The 14,519-nt window shown below is 43.2% G+C and overlaps 1 protein-coding gene across 2 annotated transcripts in view; it reads left to right on the forward strand.

Moving 5' to 3' along the window:
* Positions 1-14,519, forward strand: part of SUGCT (succinyl-CoA:glutarate-CoA transferase) — a 325,094-nt gene that overhangs the window by 21,576 nt on the left and 288,999 nt on the right. For both annotated transcript variants that reach the window (XM_029062275.2, XM_029062276.2), the window contains exon 7: positions 8,266-8,357. In XM_029062275.2, the coding sequence (XP_028918108.1) occupies positions 8,266-8,357 (92 nt within the window). The remainder of the gene's footprint in view (positions 1-8,265; positions 8,358-14,519) is intronic.

The following is a 14,519-nucleotide window of genomic DNA, read 5'->3' on the forward strand; positions in this document are numbered from 1 at the left end:
TAAAGACGTGAGACTAACAGCCTGTTTAAAAGGGCCAACGAGAAAAATGATTCAATAAATATTTATAGCTGTAGAAAATGCTCCCAAATGAATGAAAAGAAAATTCCCTTTATGGCTATGCGACATGGTAATTTAAGCTTCTTTTTGTTGTCCTTTCTGTGGTTTAGACCAGTCGTTCTCATGACCAGTTCTATTCAGCAGTGCTATTTTTCTTCAGAACTTCATTTTCTCTTGCAAAATCTGTCCAGCTTGCGTGTCCTTCTGGAAATCAGATTTTGTCAATCGAACCGTTTGGGGTTCTAACTCCTTGCCCTTAGGAGTGTGACTGTCTTCCGACACCACATGCTTTCGATTTTTTTTTTGTGATTCATCTTGGTATGCTCCCCAGAAAGGGATGGAAATACTTGGTATTGCATTAACACAGGTTCATTCTTCCTCTTTTTCCTTTTGGTTTCCCAGGAAGAGCAAACTTTATTACATTTTTAGGAGTGCCTTGCCCTGTTCCTTCAAATCATGAGCTATTGAAATCCATCAACTAACAGATGTGTAGTCAAGAGACTTGAACATATCATGGAGAGGTGTGTGGGAGAGCAAATTCTTGTCTTTGTGTATCTGGGGGGTGTGTGCAGACGAGGGATTTTGTTTCCTTTTGAAAAGGAAGCAGGATTCTCTTGAGGGAATCAAAGGGCTAGGTCATCCAGAGGGGAAATGATTCTCATTTCTATTCATGTAATGAATGTGTTACGTGCTGTGGTTTTATCCTTTATTTCTCTGAAATTCAGCTAAGGCATTCATCTGCTTTATCTTAGCTAATGCAAAATCTGTTTACATTTAGTATTGCTTTTGTAGTATTATTTTTATTAAGCACCGATACATTTTTTTTGCCGTGCTCTATGACCACATGGGGAAACCACGCCACTCCAACGATAAGCCTTTTGGATGGTGTATGGATCTTGGCAAACTTCTCTGGTGCAATCCGGGATCCATTCAGTGTGTGACAGCTTTTTTCTAATTATTGATTTGAGGTTTACTTGTCTTGCCATATGTCGTCCTCTTGCCAACTTCTCCTTCACGATGTTCCTTCTCATCTAGGGCCACTAGGATCATTTATTGCAATCGGGAGGCAAAGAAAGTTGGCCGATTAATTTCGTTCTAACCTAGATTCACCTCTTGCTTCAACCCGGCCTGACTCTTCGCCTCCTTCATCGGAAGGCAGTGAACCTGCCATTGTGGTCGGGGATTTTCTCCCAGAGATTGCGAAGGGGGAAGAAAAATGGTAGAGCGAATGGTAGTGGAGTAAATGGAAGGCAGTAGGGCTACTGACCTTTCATCTCCTGGGTAAGAACTTAAGAAATGTCATTCTGGGTTCACATCAATGATGATGTTAATAACGATGGTATTTGTTAAACACTTATTTTGTGCCAAACACTCTTCTAAGTGCTGGGTTAGATACAAGATAATCAGGTTGGACACAGTCCCACATGGGACTCACAGTGGCCGGGGGAACAGGTATGGCACTCTCATTTTACAAAGGAGAAGACTGAGGCACAGAGAAGTTAAGTGACTTGCCCCAGGTCACACAGCCCCTGTGGTAGAGCTGGGATTAGAACACAGGTCCTCTGGCTCCCAGGCCTGTGTTCTTTCCCCTAGGCCAAAATGTTTCCCCCTACTCTACGCAGCTCAGTATTCTCTCTCTTAGGTGGGGAACAGGATATTTAGAGGAAGTGTTTGAATGCTGCCCTCCTTACTATCCCTTCTAGTGGCTTGGGATTTGCCTTCCATGATGAATAACTTTTCCTTTCACATCTCTAACTTTGTCTGCAGTGACCCATTTTTGGGGCAGTCTGTCATGAATTTATCCTAATCTTTTTAGAGCCCATAGATATTTGTGGTTGAAATAACTTGCTGTTAATGTGTTCTACGAGTTTACCACCTTCCTATTGAAGATTTGGAGGGTACCACCTTCAGGGTTCACATGGTGGCCCTCGCATTTTGCATTTTGTTGAAAAATAATTCTTTTTTCTACCATCTGTTCCCTTCATGGCTTATGCAAATTTTAATCATGTCTTCCATTAGCATCCACCATTCCAGAGTGAAGAATCCCAACCTTTTCATAATATCCATTCACGTCGCCCTTTCAATGACAGATTGGTTTTCTAGATGGACGGTTTGTGCCCATCGGATCAGATATGAACCCTATTTCTCTTCGCCTCGGCAAAATACTCGTAGCCTCCCTCTTCCCTTTCCACTTTATGACTTCATCCTCTTTTAAATCACTACTCAGCCTCACCTCCTCCACGAAACCACCCCAGTGAATTCCACTAGCACAAACCCTCTTTTTATGTTGTATCTTATTTGCATATATGTACGTGGGTTGTACGGTTGTCTCTCCTGACTCCAATAAAGATTGTAAGCGTCTTTAAGACACAGGTATTCCGAGAACCTAATAGATGGAAATGAACACTAAGGGGGCTTAAAAAATAGCAATAATGGTATTTGAGCATCTGCAGTGCGCTAAACACTGTGTTAAGAGCTGGGCTGAATGCAAATTAAGGCAGTTCAATAAATAATAAATTCAAACACACTCCCTATCCCATAAAGAGCCCACAATCTTGGTGGGGAAGGACAGTCACGTAAAAAAGAAAAATAAATTATAGGCAAAGAGCCATAGACAGTGGGAGCAGTTAAAATGCAAGAAATGCAAGAATCTTAAAATGCAAGGAAAGCAGCATGGCCTTGTAGATAGGATATGGGCCTGGGAATCAGAAGGACCTGGGTTCTAATCCAAGCTCAGCTGCTTGTCTGCTGTGTGACCTTGGGCAAGTCAGTTAACATCTCTGTGCCTCAGTTATCTCATCTGTAAAATGGGGATTGACTGTGAGCCTCATGTGAGGGATGGACGTTGTCCAACCTGATTTGCAAGTATCTACCTCAGCGCTTAGTTTAGGGCCTGGCACATAGTAAGTGCTTAGCAAATGCCATGAAAGCATCAATATTGTCATCATCATCGATGTTTTTTATTGAGCGCTGATTGTGTGCATAGCACTTTACTGCGCACTTGGGAAAGTACAATGCAACAGAGTTGGTAAACACGTTCTCTGTCCTCAACAAGCTTACAGTGTAAAGGGGGAGACAGTCACTGATAAAAATAATTTATAATATAAAATTTATAGATATTCATTCAGTCGTCTTTATTGAGGGCTTACTGTGTGCAGAGCACTGTATTAAGCGCTTGGAAAGTAGAATTCGGCAACAAATAATGACAATCCCTACCCATCAAGAGGCTTGTGTATATAAGTGCTTAGGGGCTGAAGGTGGGATGAATATTACATCCTATCATTATTAAGGTCACATCTCCTCCAAGAGGTCTTTTCTGATTAAAGCCTTTTTTCCCCTACCTCACTCTCCCTTCTGCGTCATCTGTGCACTTGAATCTGTGACCTTTGGATATTCGATGTTCACCCCACTCCCCCAACCCCACAGCCCATCAGTGGGCAGGGATTGTCTCTATCTGTTGCCGAATTGTACATTCCAAGCGCTTAGTACAGTGCTCTGCATATATTAAGCGTTCAACAAATTCTATTGAATGAATGACATAGCTTTAATTTATATATTATAAATTACTTATTCATATTAATGGCTCTCTCCCCCTCTAGGCTATAAGCTCATTATGGGCCGGGGACAAATCCGCTAATTCTGTTGTACTCTCCCAAGTGCTTAGTTCAGCGCTTTGCACATAGTAAGCGCTCGATAAATACCATTGATTGGTCAGTTGATCTCAAATGGCCAAAGGTCAGAAATCCAAGTGCGTAGATGAGTCGATTGGTCAGTAGATCAATAAACATATAATCAGACCCCAGGGAGGGCCATCCTGATGTTCTTTCCTGCTCTAGGGTTCAAACCACTGGGGGTTTGAAGTGCTTATTGACTGTTGAGAAAAGCTATCCTAGTTTCCATTCTGGAAGTTGCCCCTTTAAGGACCCCCTTCTCCAGGCCGCTTGTAATTAAAATGTCCGAGTTATAGAGATAAGCCGGTATTGATATCTCTAGAGAAAGAGTCACCCACGGCTCCTCCTTCTTGTAGATAGCTGTGGCATAAAGATACCTTGAGAAGGTAAGATTATGTTCAGAAGCCAAACTTCGTCCTCAGGCCCAACCTCTGATTGTTCTGGGGAATACAAATGAATACAAATACACATGAAAATAATACAAATTAAGATCATCATAATAATTTGAATTTTTAGAGCATTTGTGTCTTTACATGGCTTTTCTCTCTTTTCCTCAACAACATTACTGTGAGGCGGAGAGGGCATTATAAAGAGGGGCATTGTAAGACTTCTGTGTGTGGAGCGCTTCCTCAGAATATCTACAAATTAGAGATAATTTGTGTTGATAATCACTGTGGATAGGGAATAATAATGTTGGTATTTGTTAAGCGCTTACTATGTGCAGAGCACTGTTCTAAGCGCTGGGGGTGATACAGGGTAATCAGATTGTCCCACGTGAGGCTCACAGTTAATCCCCATTTTACAGATGAGGTAACGGAGGCCCAGAGAAGTTAAGTGACTTGCCCAAGGTCACACAGCTGACAAGTGGCAGAGCCGGGAGTCGAACCCATAACCTCTGACTCCGAAGCCCAGGCTCTTTCCACTGAGCCACGCTGCTTCCGACTCTGTATCTGCCAACTCTGTTGCATTACACTCTCCCAAGCTCTGTACCCAATAAGCGCTCAATATTTACCATTGATTCATCAATTGATAATGAGAACAAGGAGAGCCAGAAATCAAGAGGTCTTTCCCCAGTAAGCCCTCATTTTCTCTTCTCCCCCTTCCTTCTGTGTTGCCTTTGCACTTAGATTGGCATCCTTTATTCATCACCCTTCCCTCAGATCACAGAACTTATGTACATATCCATAATTTATTTCTATTACCGTTTCCCCCTCTAGACCATAAACTCATGGTGGGCAGGGAACATGTCTGCCAACTCCGTTATATTGTGCTCTCTCAAGCGCTTAGTGTTCTGCACACCGTAATTGCTCAGCATATACAACTGATTGAGTTTTGTAAGTTTATTTTGGCTTTAGAAGCTTTATATCGGGTTTATAGATGTGACCTGAGAGAATGAGGTGAAGTGCACCGTTAGCATTGATTCATTTAATAGTGTTTATTTCAGATTGATTCGCTGTGAAACAATCCAAATATGACATTGTTTTGTATTTTTGTTGTCATATGAACTCTATGCTTTGGAAACAGTTGCTAGATGGATTGTCATATTCATTTAAACTTTCAGTTATCCACTGCTGATTCTGATGTGCTGGCTTTTTTTTGTTGTTGTTGTTTGTTTTATTTGAATACCCAAAATCTCAGCTTCCACATTGAGAATTTCTTTTCTTTCTGAAACCTGGACATCGGTTCATGCTTAGAGCCACAAACTTCAGTCGGTCAATTGAAATCTAGTTACCAGTTTTTCAGAATCCCATCCTAGCTGATTTGGTCACAGTTCCATTTCCAAGGTCATTGTGCCCAGTTGTTACTCTTGTCTCTTCAGGGAGAAATTCTGTCTCCCATTACCGATCGTGTCAATCAGGCAGTCATATTCATTGAGTGCTTTTTGTGTGCAGAGCACAGTACTAAGCGTCGGAGAGAGTATAGTGTAGGAGAGTCGGTAGACAAATTCCCTGCCCACAATGACTTTACAGTCTAGAGGGGAAGGCAGACATTAATTAAAAAAAAATTATGGATATGTACATAAGTGTTGAGGAGTTGAGGGAGGAGCAAATAAGGGACGTAAATATAAGCACAAGGGCGATGCCGAAGGGAGTGGGAGAAGAGGAAATGAGGGCCTGGTGGGGAAGGCCTCTAGGAGGAGATGGGACTTCAGTAATGCTCTGAAGGAGGTCGTCAGTCAAACGTGAATAGTGCCCTTCATTCCAATTTGTCCGAAGCGACATTCATGTTCCGTTCAGCACATTGTTAGCTCCCCGCAATGTTGATGCAAAAGCAAAGAAATGAAATGAGGAATTAAAAAGTCTAGCGTGTCCTTCGGGAGATTTCTCAGCAGCAGCGTATGGTGACAGCGGGGCAACGGAGTACACTCAGAGAGGTTTTCGCTCTGCGGTTGGATCGCCGAAGACAGGGCGGCGGGGCTTGTTTTTATTTCTGAGGTCGCTGAGTCTCAGGATCTGTGGAGACCTTCTTCTTGGCCGTCGGTCATCCGGAACACTGTCGTGGAGGAGAAGTGTTGGGCTGACTTCTGTTCCTTTGAAGCAGATGTCGTTTCCTTTTTTTTCATGGTATTTATTAAGTGCTGACTATGTGCCAGGCACTGCTCTAAGCACTGGGTTAGATAGAAGGTAATCAGGTTGGACACAGTGTCCCACATGGGGTTCCCAGGCTTAATCCTCATTTCACAGATGAGGCGACTGAGGCGCAGAGAAGGGAAGTGACTTGCCAAAGGTCACACAGCAGTCAGGTGGTGAAGTTAGGATTAGAACCCAGGTCCGCCTGACTCCCAGGCCCCTGCTGTATACACTAGGACCACACCACTTCCTTTGAGAAGATAGCTCAGGAAGGCATCCTCTTCCAAGAGAGGGCTGCCTCGTTGGGGGCTTAGTCTAAATGGCAGGGGAGGAGAGTTATTTAATCCCCATTTTTGAGGAGATGGAGGCACAGAAAAATTAAGTGACATACTCCAGCTCATAGAAGACAAGTAGTGGAGGCAGGATTAGAACACAGGTTCCCTGACTCGCAGGCCTGGGTTCTTTCCATTAAGCCATGCTTCTGACACATTCACAATAAATTCTTGAAAAAAAAACCCCACCAGAAAAGGGAAAACTATCATTACTGAATATCCTGTCTAATCAGCAGTATGATATAATTTGAAATGTCAGAAACATAAAACTTTCCATTTGCTAGGAAAGAAAATAAAACCTCAGCCAGACTCTTAGAGAGACCAATTCCCTCCTTATAGCTGGGTTCCCACACTCCAAATAGCAACAGTACATCGGCCTGTGAATAAAAAAATGCTCGGGACAAAGCTGCAAAAATGTGTTCAATATAGACTGCTATACAAATAGGGGCTAAAAGATTATCTAAAATTCAATCCAGATAAGTGAATTTCCCCACCGAGTAACAAGAAACACCTTTAGCTTCAGTCTCTCACCAAGAGGGAAGTGTTCAATTAAGCTCAGCCCACATCTTTATGTAATGAAGATTAATGAGACTCATTAAAGAATAGAAGCAGTCCTCTTTGAGAAAAGCCTAAATTAAAAAGACATAGCACGTGAATCCTTGCAGCATTTGAACTGCTGGGCATGTGTGCAAAACAAAACATGAAGAAATTTTTACCGCGTGTTAGTTGGAAGTAAAGGAAGTGTAGTTTTTTAGGGCGACATATAACGAAGTATTAATGAGGAGTAGCGTGGCCTTGCGAAAATGGCTTGGACCCGGGAGTCGGATGAACTGGGTTCTAATCCTCCTTCTGCCAGTCACCTGCTCTGTGACTGTGAGCGAGTTGCTTCGTTTCTCTGTGGTTCAGTTTCCTCATCGTTAAAATGGGGATTCGAGGTCAGTTCCTCCCCTGTTTTGACCATGAGCCCCATATGGGACGGGGACCGTGTCTGACCTGATGACCTTGAAGCTACCCCAGTGCTTCGAACGGTACTTGACCGATAGTAAGCGCTTAACAAATACCATCATGATAATTATCATAACAATCCTGGAAACAAAGGTGAAAGCAGAATATAGATGGGAAAGAAAGAATGAAAACCCGAGATAATGAAGTAAAAGAGAAGTGGACCATTTTTTTCATTCTCTCTTTGGTATCTATTTTGTCCTGGTGAAGGATCCAGGAGGGAAATGCCATTACTCCATTTTGCAGGTAGGGATGAGCAGGGGAGCAGAGGTGGCCGGGTGGAAGAGCCCTGTGACCTCCAGTCTGTAAACTCCTGGTGGACAGGGATCATGTCTACTTACTCTATCGTATTGTTCTTTCCCAAGCACTTAAGGTAATACTCTGCCCATAGTGGGTGCCCGATAAATACCACTGATTGCTCTCCCCCACTAAATTGTAAGCTCATCCTGGGTCGGGAACGTGTCAGTAATAGTGCTTTACCCACAGAAAGTGCTCAATAAATCCAACTTACTGACTGATCGATTTGATTGATTGCCCCGCGGCCTGGTCTCTTTTCTGAACAGGATCACGACTACGTCTGCGTGAATTGGATTGAGTATTCCAACTCAGACTTTTTATTTCTTTCCGTTTCAGGCTACGGTCAGACCGGTCCAATGTCTCAGCGGGCCGGTTACGATGCCGTCGCATCTGCTGTTTCTGGCCTGATGCACATCACGGGGCCCGAGGTAGATGCGGTCTTTTGTTGTATAATTACTAATGGGGGGTGTGTGTGTTCCCAAAGAAAAGGTAGTGGGTCTTCATTTCCCCTTGCTAACTCCTCCTTCCCACATCCCAAGAATTCAATCAGTCGTGTTTATTAGTAATAGTAACATCAGTGATCATAATGATGGTATTTGTTAAGCGCTTACTACGTATCAAACACTGTTCTAAATGCTGGGATAGATACAAGCCTAATCAGGTTGGGTACAGTGCCTGTCCCACATGGGGCTCACAGATTTAATCCCCATTTTACAGAAGAGGTAACCGAGGCACAGAGAAGTTAAGCGACATGTCCACGGTCACACAGCAGACAAGTGGCAGAGCCGGGTTTAGAACCCTAATCTTTCTGACTCCCAGGCCCGTGCTCTATCCGCTAAGTCACGCTGCTTCCCTACTGAGTGCTTACTACGTGCAGAGCGTTGTTCTAAGCACTTTGGGTGAGTACAATACAACAAGAGTAAAAGAAACGTTCCCTGCCCATACCAGCTTACAGTCTAGAGGAGTTAATCTATTCATTTGAATAGATAAATAATTTTTAATATATAATTTAAATATATGTACGTAAGTGCTGTGGTGTTGGGGGTGGAGCGAAGGCATAAGCACTGAAATATTTTCTGTTTTTGCCTTCATTGCAAAGCACTGTGGGACTTGTTCCTGAAAGAAAAATTAACGCCACTGGGGGAATCATTGATAAGTTCATGGTTTTCAACAATTTATTGCGTATTAAGTCATTATTGGGATATTTGTAAGAGAAAGTCAAAATATCCCTAAACTATACAAACGTGTTTGAAGCAAGGCATCTGAGGTAGGTTTGGCTCTGAATAAGTAAGACAACTTGTTTATAAGTAAATTAGACATTTTTGAAGGTCCTGGAGAAGTTTGCTTGGTAAGAGTAAACTGCCCTCCTTCTTTCAGGTAGGAGAGTGGAATGTTTACCTTTGATGTTTACTCGAAATACAAATTTCTGGATAGTACAAGTTTAGGGTCAGATTGTCACCTCGTGGTAGAGTTCTTAGTCTTCATAGCCTATGACAGATGGGGGTAGTAATTTTAAGAACAATCAGGTAGATGCTTTTCTACTTGTGGTTATTTAGGTGCCAAGCAAACTCCAAACTCCATAGCCTTTCTGAAAAGGTCTGCCCACATAGCAGTTTTTGGTGGCGTGGTTAAACGAAAAAGCATCATTAATCATCTCTCACTGAAAATAAACCACCGGAATTCTTTTTCCTGGGCTTTGTTGATTTGGGGTTAATGTGTTGGTAAACTGTCCACATAGCTCAAAGGGGTGTCAAGAGCTAATGATGAAATCCTGTTTATGGGTTTAGCAGTGTTAGTTTACTCCTGCTAACATGAGGTAATAAGAGCCTTTCAGGGTGAAGACACCCACTCAGAGGCCTTTACCCCTCACCTCTGGGTGAATAGCACCGAGATCTCCATTCCTTGGTGAAGCCTGTATGTTCAGAGGGAGAACAGCGAGTTCATGACACATCCTGAGAAGCAGCATGGCCTAGTGGAAAGAGCCCGGGCCGGGGAGTCAGAGGACTTGAGTTTTAAGCCCAGCTCTGCCATTTGTCCGTTGGGTGACCTTGGGTAAATCACTTAAACTTCTCTGGGCCTCAGTTTCCTCATCTGTAAAATGGAGACTCAACGCCCCTTCTTCCTTATGCTAAAACTGTGAGTCCAGTTTGGGATAGGGACTGCTTCTGACCTGATTAACTTGTATCTAACCCAGTGCTCAGAATAATGCTTGACACAGTAAATGCTTAACAAATACCCTAATTACTATTATTATTATTAGAGGAGAGGAGACAAGGCCCTGGCTTTTGCTCCATTTGGTGCCATCCTAGAGGTGGCCCAGCCCCCTAGACCTGAACATTTGGGCAATTTTCCTGAATTTAGTGGCTGCCCATTTTAGAAGCTGGAGAAAAGCTGGTGATCTTAAGGTTTAATGTCCTTCTCTATGGGCTAGATTGAGATTTAGACCTTCCACTGTCACCGGGACCCATGTTTAAATTGTTTTTCCCAGTCGTCTTCCCTGTCAGTGCTCTTTCAAATTAATTTAAAGACCGACTCTTATTCTCATCGTTTGTATTCTATTCTGTTACTCCTTTATGTCCTACAGACATATCCCCAATCCAACCGGGTTATGATCCTTGGAAATGAGATTGTGTTGCAGGGTACCATTACCCAGACACTCTTGTGTTGTAGTAGCTATTAAGTATTTATTAACTGCCTACTGTGTGCAAAGCACGGTAGTAAGCCCTGGGAAAAAAGTACATGGATGAGATATGGGCACAGTTCCCTGGCCCCCAAGGACCTCACACGCCGAAATTCTTGGTTAGAATTTCACTCCACTGGGCCACGCAACTTCTCTTAACCTTTTGGCTTCAAGTCTGAGGTTTGAAAAACAAAAGCGCCAGCTGGGAACCATTTATTAGAATTCAGCAGACTTGAGTGCTTGATATCCAAATAAGATGATGAGGATGAGAGCAGTATTTTTCCTTTCAATGACAGTGACAGCTTTATTTGCATCTTACCATTCAGTCAGTCGTATTTATTGAGTGCTTACTATGTGCAAAGCACTACCTCCCCCACCCCCCGATACTCCCGCTTTCAGCAGAATCCTCTACTTCTGGGAGGGTTGGCTTGGAGGTGTTTTTCGTGAAGTTGGGCTTTAGAAACAGATCAGTTCCACCTCCGGGTTGTTTTCCCTAAGGAAGGCAGGGAAAGCGAGTGTTGTATTGTTGTGTCGTACCCTCCCAAGCGCTTAGTACAGTCCCCTGCATCCCAGTAGGTGGTCAATAAATGCAACTGAATGACTGATAAGACTATTACAAATGCAGTTCAAATGCAGTCAGGCGTTTTTGACAACCACCAGCTTTCAGTCTTCCTTTGGAAACTCAGGGATGTCCGGGAACCCTCTTTGTCCAGTAAAAGAGTAAACAGAATGACTCCGCTTAGAACCCCCCGGAGAAGATTTGCAATGACTGAAAGACAGGCAAAGGTGCGATAAATAGGATCGGCGAAGGAGATCCGGAAGAAAATGAGCAAAAGAGTTAAGGACAAACGGAAGGGTACATTGAAGCCTCTCGAGGTATTAAATTCGAAAAGAAGCGTAGTTTGTGAGAAAGAATTCTGATAATTTTCCTAGACCTCCAGAGAGCGCTGTTGCCCAATAAAAAAATTGAGGACTAGGCTGTGTAAGAAAAAGAAAGTGAATTTCAGGGTTCAGAGTGTAGGCAGATGGGGACAAGAGAATGGGGACTGTATTTTTTTCTGAAAAACAGACCACATTTTAGACATTTCTATTTTCATATACATTGCAAAGATACACATTTTTGAAAACTGTGATCAAATAAAATTTTTTCCTTCTGCTTTATTACTGCAACTTTTGACTTGGTTAATCTCTTCGGTTACATTTATAAATTTAGGGCTGTAATGTCAGGTCGCTTTTTGCCACTTAGGGGTTTGCCGAAGAGTAATAGTATAATGTTGGCTTGAGCTTCTTGGAAGAAATATAAATGGCAAATTCAATTGGCAGCGACTAGCGTTCTGATTTTTATAATCAGACCCTCTCCCCATCATCACTGAAGTAAAATTGAGCTTCGTATAAGGACTTTTAGATTGTGAGGATTTTGAGGTCAGGCACCAGCTCTCTTTCTCTGTGGTGCTATCAATCAATCGGTTGATATTTATTGTGCGATTACTGTGTGGAGAGCACTGTGTTAAGCACTTGGGGGAGTATAGTACAGTCCGTCAAAGGGCAGGGACTGTCTCTATCTGTTACCGATTTGTACATTCCAAGCGCTTAGTACAGTGCTCTGCACATAGTAAGCGCTCAATAAACACTATTGAATGAATGAGTAGAGTTGGTGGACACGTTCCCTGCCCACGGTGAGTTCTCCCGTGCCCCCCTTTTTTTCAATGGTATCTGTTAAGCTCTTACTATGTGTCGAGCACGATTCTAAATGCTGGGGTAGATGCAAGTTAATCAGGCTGGATACCTATTCCACATAAGGCTCACAGTCAAGTAGGAAGGAGAACAGGAATTGAATCTCCAATTTGCAGTTGAGAAAACTGAGGCACAGAGAAGTTAAGTGACTTATGCATGGTCAGACAGCAGGTACGGGTACAATACTGTGTTTCCAGTGGATACTCAGTAAGTACTAATTGTACAATACTGTGTTTCCAGTGGTTACTCAGTAAGTACTAATTGTTGAGGTCCAGTCATGCTCAATCCATTTGACGCAGGGGGACATGGACTCCTGAATAAATTATAGGTGGAGGAAAGCCACAGAGTTTAAAGATATGTTCATAGAATGCAATGGGGGCCATAGGGGAGGGTTGAGTATCCAGGTGCTTAGGAGTTTCCCCGCCTTTCCTTGCTCACCTGTTTCCTCATTTTCTTTATCTTTTCCCCTCTTCCTCACTCTCATCTCTCCCCTCCCCTTTTCTACTCCTCCCCTCTCATCTCCCTTCTCCCCCACCCCCGTGTCCCTCTCACCTCCAGCTCCCTCACCCCTCCACCTTCCACACCCATCACGATTTTAGAGGTTTCAGTCCTGTTCCCGCTTGGTTTTGTCTCTCTGGACTGGGTGCTCCACCTCCCTGATCAGGTTGGTTTTCTCTCTGTTCTCCAGCTCTATCGTGTCTTTCCTAGGATGCGACAAGCAGATTGAGCTCTCTAGGTGCATCTATGCAACGGTTGTACATAGTGGCAGTCCTGTGACTTTTATAAATTGTTTTTTATATCCTTCCTGATGATGTTGTAAGAAAACAGTTGACAATGACTCCAAAATCTCTTTCTCGAGTCCATCTCATGCTCAGGGCCCATAGTCGCCTCTAGGGTTATTTTTTCCTAGCTGCAGTTTTGCATTTCCCCACGTTGAAACGCATTTATCCCTCTCCTGCCCACTTAGCTCTGTGAGATTTTTTTTTTTTGCAGTTGCTCCCCATCTGCACAGCACTTCACCATGCAGAAGAGCTGAGCGTCATCTGCAGACTTGAAGATTCCACCGCACACTCCCTCTTCCAGATGGTTTATAAAAATGTTAAATAGAACCGGTCCCAGCTCCAGTCTCCGGGGGAACCCCACTATTTACATTTCTCCATCCAGAAAAGTGACCGTTTATCCCTGCCCTTTGTTTCCTATGTTTTAGCCAGTTTCCTATCCATGACAGCGCATTCCATTCAGCCCTACAATGACTCACTTTTTTTTTTTTAAAGCCCCCAGTGCCAAACTTATTCGAAGGCCTTCTGAAAATCGAAATGTATTATGTCCACCGATTCCCTCGACCCACATGTTTACTGACCCCTTGAAAAAACTCAGTAATGATTGATTTCTCCTTACAGAAACTATATTTTCTTTTCTCCAGTAGGTTGTGTTTTTCCAAGTGTTCACTGAGCCCGAGCTTAATTTTAGATCTATCGAAAGACTCGGGGGTCTCTAATTCCTAGAGTCTGTTCCGGGATCCTTCTTCTTTATGGCAGTTATGGTGGCTATCCACTAGGCCCTAGAACAGTGGTTTTTATATGCATTATTGAAATGATAGGAGACATTCAAACTTCTGCTCTTGAGGTTCTGCAGACTCAATCAGTCAGTCCACGGTTTTTATTGTGAACTTTAAGTGCTGTGGGAGGGTCCAATATAACAGAGTCGGTAGACACGTTTCCTGTCCGTAACGAACTTGCAGTCTAGAGGAAGTGTCAGGAAGATAGCATCCGGTCCTGATGTCTGTTTATGGCTGTACCAAGTCAGCCCCCCCACTTCCCTTCCTTTTACTCCATTATGCCTTCACTCGTTCCCAACTTTTACTCTTCCCTTGTAGCCTCCTAAATCCCCGTTCTCTAGATTCTTTCGCTGGCCCTCCAGGTGTCTCCTCAATGGTCAAACATCAATCAATCAGTCCTATTTATTGAGCACTTTCTATATGCAGAGCACAGTACTAAGAGTGCACTATAGCAATATCACAGGCACATGGGGTTGAAAACTCAGGCTAGGTGAGGATTATAAGAGAAAGAGATCATGAGGGAGTAGTGGAAAGCATTTGTTTACTAGGAAAATGGTGAGTGGCAACAGGAAATAATAAATTTTCGGTAGCAGAGGTGAGGATGGTCTGCAGGGGGTG

Source organism: Ornithorhynchus anatinus, chromosome 4 (assembly GCF_004115215.2).
Source record: "Ornithorhynchus anatinus isolate Pmale09 chromosome 4, mOrnAna1.pri.v4, whole genome shotgun sequence".
In the NCBI taxonomy this organism is placed as follows: Eukaryota; Metazoa; Chordata; class Mammalia; order Monotremata; family Ornithorhynchidae; genus Ornithorhynchus; species Ornithorhynchus anatinus.